This window comes from Malania oleifera, chromosome 11 (genome assembly GCF_029873635.1).
Source record: "Malania oleifera isolate guangnan ecotype guangnan chromosome 11, ASM2987363v1, whole genome shotgun sequence".
NCBI lineage: Eukaryota > Viridiplantae > Streptophyta > Magnoliopsida > Santalales > Ximeniaceae > Malania > Malania oleifera.
In genome coordinates, this window is record NC_080427.1 from 66,227,648 (window position 1) to 66,238,792 (window position 11,145).

General features: G+C 37.3%; 1 protein-coding gene across 3 annotated transcripts in view; it reads left to right on the forward strand.

Annotated features, from left to right (window-relative positions):
* LOC131168392 (transcription factor bHLH140) overlaps positions 1 to 7,338 on the forward strand; it is a 35,471-nt gene extending 28,133 nt beyond the window's left edge. For 2 of the 3 annotated variants that reach the window (XM_058127768.1, XM_058127766.1), the window contains exon 7: positions 7,102 to 7,338. In XM_058127768.1, coding sequence (XP_057983751.1) covers positions 7,102 to 7,139 — 38 coding nt within the window. In that variant the 3' untranslated portion in view covers positions 7,140 to 7,338. Of the gene's footprint in view, positions 1 to 155; positions 377 to 7,101 lie in introns of those variants that run through there. The other variant, XM_058127767.1, reaches the window with a different exon arrangement.
* The last annotated feature ends 3,807 nt before the right edge of the window (positions 7,339 to 11,145 follow it).

Sequence of the window (11,145 nt, forward strand, 5' to 3'; positions counted from 1 at the left end):
TTATATATTATTTATACCTGCATTTTCAGATACAATTATTTTTGATTATATAAAATCAGATTTTTATAGAAATGTAACTCATTTGCCACACACTTGAAATAGCATGTTTCGTTTTATTGAGCGTTGTCTCATCCCAATAAATTGACATTTTTCAGGTGACCCAGTTAGGCGAGCAGATCAGGCTCATAGGTAGAGAGGTGACAGTGCTTTCCTATGAGTAGAGTGAGTATTTTTGGGAGGTTCTTTTTGTATAGTTCTAGTTTCAGTGGAGGGTATTTTGGAGGGCAGTTGTTTATATATATCTTGGGATTACATTAGCACTCTGGTATTATACTGTATATATATGATTGTGGATTTATGTGAATTCAGCTTCTCATTGCTTAGACCGTAGTTAAGTTTAAATTAGCAGGTATCAGAGCAATGTAGACTTTAGTTTATATGTATATATATGTATATATATATATATATATATATATATATATATATAAAAACTAATAAATGTAGTAGGTCGTTATAGTTTGGTATCAGAACCTAGATTGTTAGGTTGTGTAGACTTTAGTGTGTAGCGGAAGCAATACCAGAGTATTGGAAAGGAGTTGAGGTTTATTCTATAGTCTGGGTACATGATTTCCGTGGTGGTTTCTGCGTTTTTCCTAGGGTGACGATTTTAGGAAAATCATAGTAAACTATTGTCAGATCATGTGTTTAGGTTGTATAATTGGATTTTGAATTAAGATCAGGAAATGTAGTTAATTAAGAATTGGAATAGAATAGGTTTGTAGGAGAAATAAGGTTTTAAAGTGCGTTCTTTGTTTTTCAGGATAGACCTAGGAAGTAGTGGCACGAATGCTGGGGAGGACAGGCTAAGACCTTCCAGCATGTGGGGTGGAGATACTGATGCCATACTGCGCAGTGTCACCCAGCAGGTGATGACTGAGATGACCAGGAGCTCTATTGAGCATAGCCGTACGATAGAAGAGTTTACGTGGATGAAGCCCCCATCATTTGTTGGAGGAGATGATTTGATTGTAGCTGAAAATTGGGTTCAGGATATTGAAGAGACACTGACTATGCTTCCATGTACGGATGAACAGAATGTGGTATTTGCGACATTTAAACTGACAGGGGAGGTGAAACGCTAGTGGAGATCAGTGTGTCTGATTGAAGAGCAGAGACCGGTTCCAGTGCCGATGACGTGGGACAGATTCAAGGAGCTATTCTTTGAACGATATTTTCCTGCTATCGTTCAAAGTGCGAAGGCAGTAGAGTTTATGCACATAGTACAAGGGCAGATGATAGTATCTTTATACGTAGCTTGATTTATCGAGTTGTTGCGTTTTACCCCATATCTAGCACTAGATGAAGAGAAAAAGGTAAGGAAGTTTGAAGAGAGTCTGTTGCATAATTTGTTTGAGCAGGTGATTGGTTTCAGAGTTCAGACATTTGCAGAGGTTGTAGATAGAGTTATTGTCATTGAGAGTGGTATACAGAGAGGTATAACAGCTCAGAGTAAGAGGAAGAGGCTTGCGTCTCAGAGTTTTCAGGCTAGTTCCAACAAGGGTCCATGAAGAGAAGGCCATGACAAGGGAGATCAGAGGCACACGACAAGACCTCGAGAGAATTAGGGCAGATAGTTTTACTCGGAGTGTTAGATATGTGGGAGATGACATTTGGCGGAGTGCTAGGTAGAGAGAGATGTTTGTTATCGCTGTGGGAGACATGGCCACATGGCACGTACATGTGCAGGACAACCAGATCAGGTTCCAGCTCCCAAGCCATATCGTGGGGGATATCAGGCGCCTCAAGGAGGTTAGCAGAGGAATGTGGCCTCGGCAAGAGTGTACGCTTTGACGTCGGGTGATGCTGAGGCTGCTGCCGATGTGGTGACATGTATTTTTACTGTTTTATCATATCCAGTTATCATTTTGTTTGATTCAGGTGCCACTCATTCCTTTGTCTCTGCATCTTATGTCAAATTATCTAGAAGTGAGATTCAATCATTAGATATAGAATTGTCAGTAGCTACACCGTCAGGGTTAGTGATGAGGTGTCAAAGGGTACTCAAAGGCTATCCAATAGAAATTTAGGGGAGAGTGTTACTAGCTGACCTGATTGTGTTGGATATGTGTGGATTTGATGTAATGTTGGGTATGGACTGGTTGACAGATAATCATGCTAGTATTGATTGCCATCAGAAAGAAGTGATTTTCAGACCCCTTGGTGAGCATGAATTCTGATTCACTGGTTCATGTGTACGTGCTCCGTCGCAGTTAGTGTCTGCTGTTCAGGGGAGCAGATTGCTTCTGGATGGAGGTCTGGGATTTGTGGCTTTTATAAAGGAATCATCAGAAAATGAATCGAAACTTGATAGTACACCAGTAGTACGAGAATTTTTAGATATTTTTCCAGAGGAGCTACTGGGGTTGCCTCCCGAATGTGAGGTGAATTTTTCTATAAATTTACTTCCAGGGACAGCACCAATTTCTAAGGTTCCTTATCGTATGGCTCCAGCTGAATTAGGAGAATTGAAGAATCAGTTGCAAGACTTGTTGAATAAAAGATTTATACGACCCAGTGTATCGCCGTGGGGAGCTCCAATGCTATTCGTAAAGAAGAAATATGAGTCTATGAGGATGTGCATTGATTACAGAGAGATAGACAAGATTATTATTAAGAACAAATATCCTCTACCTCGTATAGACGATCTATTTGATCAGTTCTAGGGTACACGGATGTATTCCAAGATCGACCTCAGATCAGGTTATCATCAAGTAAGGGTAAAGGCATAGGATGTTGCGATGACAGCCTTCAGGACCAGGTATGGGCACTATGAATTCCTCGTTATGCCATTTGGATTGACGAATGCCCCAACTGTGTTCATTGACTTGATGAATAGAGTCTTTCACTAGTATCTGAATCAGTTCGTAGTGGTCTTTATTGATGATATGCTAGTTTACTCAAGGAGTTTTGAGGATCATGATGCGCATTTGATATAGGTACTGCAGACTCTCAGGGAGGAAAAGTTTTATGCTAAGTTTAGCAAGTGTGAGTTATGGCTTGAGAAAGTTGCATTTTTAGGTCATGTGATCTCAGGAGACGGTATTTTAGTGGATCCCAGTAAGATTGATGTGGTGGTAAATTGGGTCAGGCCGAAGAATGTGTAAGAAGTCAAAAGTTTTTTGGGACTAACAGGTTATTATTGTCAATTTGTTGAGGGGTTTTTGACTTTATTAGGACCTTTCACGCGATTGACTAGGAAAAAATGCCAGATTTGTATGTGATGAAGAATGCGAGCAGAATTTTCAGGAATTGAAGCAATGGCTCGTCACTGCACCAGTACTGACGATTTCATCAGGAGGTGATGAGTATGTGATTTATAGTGACGCATCTTTGAAAGGGATTAGTTGTGTGCTGATGGAGCACAGTAGGGTGGTAGCGTATGCTTCCAAGAAGTTGAAAGAATATGAAAAGAACTACCCTGCTCACGATCTGGAATTGGCTGCGGTGGTACACACATTGAAAATATGGAGGCATTACTTATATGGTGAGAGATGTGAAATATTTTCTAATCATAAGAGTTTAAAATATTTTTTCACACAAAAAGAGTTGAATATGTGCCAAAGGAGATGACTAGAACTTATCAAGGATTACGACTGTACCATCAGTTACCACCCAGGTAAAGCAAATGTGGTGGCTGATGCACTGAGCCGTAAATTTGAGAACACAACGCAGTTAGCAGTAGCAATTTCGCACTCAATTTAGATGGACTTGGAGAAACTCGACATAGAATTGGTGGAAGATGATCCTCAGACATTTATTGCTAGTCTGATTGTACAACTTACATTATATGAAAGGATTAAAGCAGTTCAGGGGAATGATTTAGAATTAGTAGAAGTAATAGCCAGAATATGGGATGGTCAGGGAGAAGAATTCAGCATCTCTGATGACGGGGCTCTCAGATTTTGCACCTAATTGTGCGTGCCTGCGGATGATAGTATTAGGAGAACAATTCTGGAATAGGTACATAGATCTCTATACATTGTTCATCTTGGCAGTACGAAATTGTATAGGGATTTACGAAAATATTTCTGGTGGAGCGGTATGAAGAGAGAGATTGTAGAATTTGTGCAGCAATGTTTGACTTGCCAGCAGGTTAAGACTGAGCACCAGAGGTCGGCTGGCCAGTTGCAGCCACTTTTCATTCTTGAGTGGAAGTGGGACCACGTATCCATGGATTTTGTTATTGGGCTACCGCCGGCGTCACGTGGTCAGAATGCTATATGGGTGGTTGTTGATATATTGACAAAGACAGCTCACTTTCTGTTTATTAAAGTTGACTACCATATGAACAGACTAGTAGAGATTTATATACAAGAGATTGTTCGACCCCATGGAGTGCCGATATTGATAGTCTCAGACCGTGATCCACGATTTACATCGCGGTTCTGGAGGAATTTGTAGTAGGCTTTGGGGACTCAGTTAGTGTTCAGCACCGCTTTCCATCCTCAGACAGATGGTCAGATAGAGAGAACAATTCAGGTACTTGAGAATATACTGTGAGCGTGTGTGTTGAATTTTGGAGGTAGCTGGACTCAATATTTGTCACTGGTAGAGTTTGCCTACAATAATAGCTATTAGGCTAGCATAGGCATCGCACCTTATGAAGCGCTCTATGGTAGGAGGTGCCGTTCTCCTTTATACTGGAGTGAGCTAGGTGAGAGGTGAGTTTTTGGGTCAGAAATAGTATAGTAGGCGTATGATAAAGTTCGATTTATTCGAGATAGAATCAGTACAGCACAGAGTCAGTAGAAAATCTACACGGATACTCGCTACCGGGAATTGGTATTTGAAGTGGGTGATCATGTATTTCTGAAAATAGCATCATTGAAGGGAATCATAAGGTTTGGGAAGAAGGGTAAGTTGAGCCTTAGGTTTATTAGCCCATTTGAGATACTTGAGAAGATTGGGTTAGTTGCCTGTCGGCTAGCTTTACCACCATCTTTATACAGGATTCATGACGTATTTCATGTTTCTATGTTAAGGAAATACGTCTCAGATTCTTCCTATATTATCAGTTACAAAGAATTGGAACTCAGTAATGCTTTAGCATACGGGGAAGTTCTAGTATAGATCCTGGATGGAAAAGAATAGGAATTGCGCAGCAAAAAGATGCCATTAGTGAAAGTCCTGTGGAGGAATCATGCGATAGAAGAAGTTTCTTGGGAGCTTAAATATGAGATCAAACAGAAATACCCCCACTTTTTTAGTGGATTACAACAATGATATATAAGTTAAGGTAATAGTAATTTTATTTTATTAAGTACAATGTAAGTGTAAATGTAGAGTATAAGATAGGTAGTATTTTTGGTTTTGGGGGAAATTTTCTTCTATAGTTGTATTCTCCTAGAACTACCCATGTAACGATGGTATTCTTCCACCATAAGTGAGCGCAAGTAATAAAATAAGTAGACCGTTTATCTTAAAGGATAATAGATCATAAGAATAAGTAAATTTCGAGGACCAAATTTTATAAAAGGGGGGGGGGGGAGAATATAATAACCCAAGAAAAATTATCAGGGCCTCGTCGACGAACACAGGGGATTCGTCGACGAGGGTACATAAGGATCTTGTCAACGAAGACATGTTTCGTCGACGAGAAGATATCGAGGGAATGTTTTTACAAATTCTGAATTTCGTCAACGAGGAGATAGCATTCGTTGACGAACCCTTTTCTTGACCTTGTCGACGAAGGCCGCAGTTAAACTCGAATTTTATGTAGAAATTTTCAGTAGAAAAACCCTCTCTCTCTCTCTCTCTCCTCTACGATTCCTCCCTCTTCTCTCTTCGATTTCGGCTCCATCGTTCACCAAATCGACAATCAGAGGCCACCACAACGCTCCTGGAAAAGTTTGCTCCAAGTTTGCCAAAGCGAATCGTTGGTGGGACGAAGTTGAATTCCATCCCAGATTTAGGGTAAGACCTTTTATTCAAAATTAGGCTTTCTAGTAGTTGTAAGAAATGTAGTAGATGTAGAGATAATGATATTTTGTTCTCAGAAATGGTTCTTTTAGGGTGTTGAGTGGGGAACTCTGCGGGTGTAGAACCCGTCGCAGTAGGGGATTTTCGCAGGAAGCAGGTAAGGGAAATATGCTATGCTAGACAATTTTAGTATGATTTCAGAATAAATTGTATGTTTTTACGAGATTATAATTTAGAGCAGGAATTTATACAGTTTGTCAATTATGTTTAAGATGTTTAAAATTACCGTGTGGCATGAGAATGTCGTTATAGTACATAAACATGTTTTAAAGTATTTTTAGGATTATGTTTTATAGAATATACATACAGGGAACATGTTTTATAGTATTTTCAGAATACCATGATTACACAATTTTACAGTACCATGACATATAGATTTATAGTTATTTTCAGAAGTATAGTTGATATAGATACAACTTACTTCAGCATTATGGTTAATACAGTTATTACAGAATCATGATAAAACAGATAGTTATATACAGAAACGTACTATATAGTATCAAGCCCTGATGGACCATTACAGATACAGTTATAGAGCATGATACCGTAGTTATATATAGTTCAGAGTGCAACCACATATTCAGATAATATGTGGTATACAGAGTCAATCGTGCCTATGTTGTGGACAGACTCCTCATTAGATATGAGTTGAGGGGGCCGATCTGACTGTCGGAGTATAGTGATTTATCCTGGTAGGTCAACCAATGATAGATCCCACTTATGGGACGCACAACCCTGTCATGAGGGGTTAAATCATGACATACAGTTATCCATCAATGGAAGTTTTCCAGTTATTATGTGTATATACAGTTTTACAGAAACAGGGAATATAGTTATGTATATTAAAAGTATTATAAATAGAAAACCTAAAAGACAGATATGTTAAGCAACGTGGATAAAGGTGGTGTTATATATTATTTATACCTGCATTTTCAGATACAATTATTTTTGATTATATAAAATCAGATTTTTATAGAAATGTAACTCATTTGCCACACACTTGAAATAGCATGTTTCGTTTTATTGAGCGTTGTCTCATCCCAATAAATTGACATTTTTCAGGTGACCCAGTTAGGCGAGCAGATCAGGCTCACAGGTAGAGAGGCGACAGTGCTTCCCTATGAGTAGAGTGAGTATTTTTGGTAGGTTATTTTTGTATAGTTTTAGTTTCAGTGGAGGGCATTTTGGAGGGCAGTTGTTTATGTATATCTTGGGATTACATTAGCACTCTCGTATTGTACTGTATATATATGATTGTGGATTTATGTGAATTCAGATTCTCACTGCTTAGGCTGTAGTTAAGTTTAAATTAGCAGGTATCAGAGTAGTGTAGACTTCAATTTATATGTATAAAAAAAAAAAACTAGTAAATGTAGCAGGTTGTTACATTACCTGAAAAAAAAAATCATTATCATGATGTAAATGACTCTAAAATTATAACCTGCCATCCTCTTAACCACTTGGTAGTGAACCATTAACTACTAGGCCACTAACCCCAACAATGATACTGTGGGGGTAACTCAAAACCTCATTTTTTATTCTAAACTTCCCATGCATTCTATTTTGGTTAAGGGTATTATCCTCAACTGAAGCTAAAATGCCATTTCACTAGTCTTAAAAACTCTGCAGTAAGGTTTAGAGATGCGTCAAAAAATAAAGTATTGATTCATGAAAGTGAACTTAAGAGAAAGGAAAATAAATATTTTAACTAAAAACATAAGTGAGAAACAAATAAAAATTATAGATATCAATAAAAAGCATTTGTGTGTGCATACACTTGTATATGTATTATATGTTGTGCAACACCTAGCGCAAGGCATTGTGTGTGCAATCTTACCTCCACACTTGGAGAGATTTCCAAACTTTTGAACCTTCAGATTTGGATGTTGCACACTTACCATAGAATTAATGCTCACCCTAATCAATTATATATTTATATGTAGTTAAGTAGGTCCTATATGTGTGCATTTTACATAGTGAGCTCAACCTCCTACTTCTGTACCCTGACAAATTACTAATACTCCCAACAAGTGTAAGCTTGTGGCCAATGAGTAGCTTAACTCATTTTGTTAATTCTCTAGCACACAGTACACGCTTCAATATGGACATATCTTTATATGCAATAAGATGACAACTCTTGCTACACAACATATAAAGTCAAATCATTCAGAGTTATGGGCTGTCTTGAATGACTTCATAATTTCAAACTTGCATATAAAAGAAGCATTGACCCAATTCTTTAAAAAAACCTACACATCTTGATATATGGGACTAGATTTCACCAAATTTTCCAAAAATATACTCAAAATTTCAAATTTTGAAAGGGAGGGGGGGGGGGGGTTTCAAAAGAAAACAAAACTAATGTTGCTTTTCTTTCAAAATTTTTGGGCACATCACCTTGAGTTTTGGAAAATTTCTCTAGTTTATAATGATTTCAAAAATTATGAAAATTCAGTTATAGTTCTTAGTTCCTACTTTGTTTTTTTAAATGAGATTGAGATGTCATATTCGTTTATATATGTGGGGTTTACAGTTATTTAAACTGCATTATAAGTAATAATAATGTTTAAAATTTAAAGTATGCCAATAATGAAGTTATTTAAATAAATTATAGTGATAGAAAATAGATAAAATATAGTGACACGATAACTAGCATTTAATAATTTATAATGATCATATTATACTCATGTACACCCTTGCTTAATATTTTGTAAACTATAATCGGTGAAGTATATAAACACTAAACAATATAAGATTTCATCCCTATATCTAAGTTACTGGGATAAGAACAATGATTTTGAACAACCAAGAAGATACAGTTGGATTGACATTTTATAATGATGATTTTGGACAATCAAAAGAATGTAAGATGGTTATTGTAATGATTTGGATGTTCTTTACTTCTTCACGTGCTGGACACATGCAATTTATATACCATAAATACTATATCCTAGTCATGAAGTCCATATTGAAATTGAGATTTCTGTGAATCAAGATTCCAAAAATTTCTCTCTGAATTGAAATTTAATTAATTGTCTCGATGTTTCTTGAACATTTACAGCATTATCATAAAAGCATCAATAAAAATTTAGACCTGTAAAATTTACAGTTTGATCAGAACATAGAATTGATTGAAGGAACCATGGAACGGAAACAATACCAATTTCAACCATTATTTCATCGGCATGAAAACATGCAGAAGTAGCTAAGCACAAAACGATGACTCGTAACATTAATTATGAAATAACTATTCTACACTGAAAAACACAAGCTGCAGTGTACTTATTGACACTATTAAGCTTGAAGAAAACCATAGGTAATTGCATGAAAGTACAACATACTACAATATTACCATATCACTAGATCCATAATACAAAAAATCCCTCTTCAGAGAAAGGTTCAAACTCAAGTCTTAGAACAGTAAAGGTCAGTTTTTCAAATAGTAAGGCGTAGGCGGCAATAGCACACACATACACATGGGTGCACACACAAAAAATTAAGAATAAAAAGGCAACAACTTTGAACAAGTTAATCTAGAATATTTTAGCTAGTGAACATTTTTTGAGCCCAAGGAGACGACAAAACCTATAGGAAAAAAAAAATATATATATTGTTTGCAGTGCATACCTAAATGAACAACATAAGCCATCACTATTAAATAGAAAATAGGTGTCAACAGTGTGGTGAGTTTTACATGCATTCATTTTCATTGTTCACTATGCCTGTATCACTGCACATGTTGGTATGCCACTATTACTCATGGAAAGAATACCAGCCACATAACACATAGACACCCTTCTATATTTAATCCAATTCAAACTTAAGCATTGGAATTTAACAAAATTTGGGTAGCATGCCGTCTGTAGATAGAACATTTCCTAAACCTGCAAGTCACAAAAGTTCCTCCTAGGTTTAGCTAAGCAAGCAGCAATAGTACACAACCTAGGGTCTGTCTATGCATATATGAAATTGCAAGAAAGATAAATCAAGTCCCAACAACACAAACAATACAGTTCCAATATCTGCCAACTATTCACAATTCAACATATGAATAGAATTAAACAAGCAACAGAACTACCAACATGCAGTTCAAACTACGTTTTACATACTTTCTAATGAGAGGAGCCACCTGAATCATTTGGTCAAGATTGGTGCATCATTTCTTTGAACTACACTTGTCTGTTTAGAATTGTGGCGAGTGTGGCTTCAATGGTGGAGACCTTGTCTTTCAAACTCTGGTTCTCTGTTGAGACGTTAGACACCATGTCTTTCAAACTCTGGTTCTCCATTGTGACATTAGACACCATTTCTTCCAATTGCTGGTTCTCCATTTCCATTGTATGCATTTGCTCAACCATCTCGTCTACCCGAGACTCGGCGTCTCGACACGCTTGTTCCATCTCAGCACGAGCCACCGCACATATAGAAGATGATGCTATAGGGGTGATGGATCCACTTCCAAGACCTTTCACCTGGCCCCGTGCTCGTTCCCCAAGCACTTGAGCGGTTATCTGGTAATTCGTCAATTGGTGGCTCCCCTCTACAACAGGTGCATCCCTCAGCTCAACCATCCTTGCCTATTTTCCGTCATGAAAATGATAAAAAGAAAGAAATAATAATACAACTTTGATGTTTTGAATCAAATTATTAACTAAATATTTTCTTTGACTTACATGTTTGTCCTATGCACCGTCGCACCATTCCCCCGATCGCCTTTGGTGTGTTATTTGATAAAGATCTGAAAGTGGCTCCTCTGCGCCAGTCTCGGGATCACGCTACATTATCATATAAAATATCATTTATATTAATTCAGGTAATGGTAAGATAGTCTAATGTATAGCAATTACCCTTTGATATTTTATAAAATAAATTAGACCCACCGCAATGCGTCATAGGGAGTTTGCTACGGTTCACAACATTTTTGTTCACATATAGCCTACAAAAAAGATGTAATGACTTCTTATTAGCCACATCAAAGCTTAAAGTAGTTATTATAACACAAACACATTACCTGATAGTGTGGATCGCGGAAATGGTGACACACCACCTCCTAATCCTCTTGGGATATCTTATCATATGGGTGGGTTTTTGCTTGATCTCCCATCG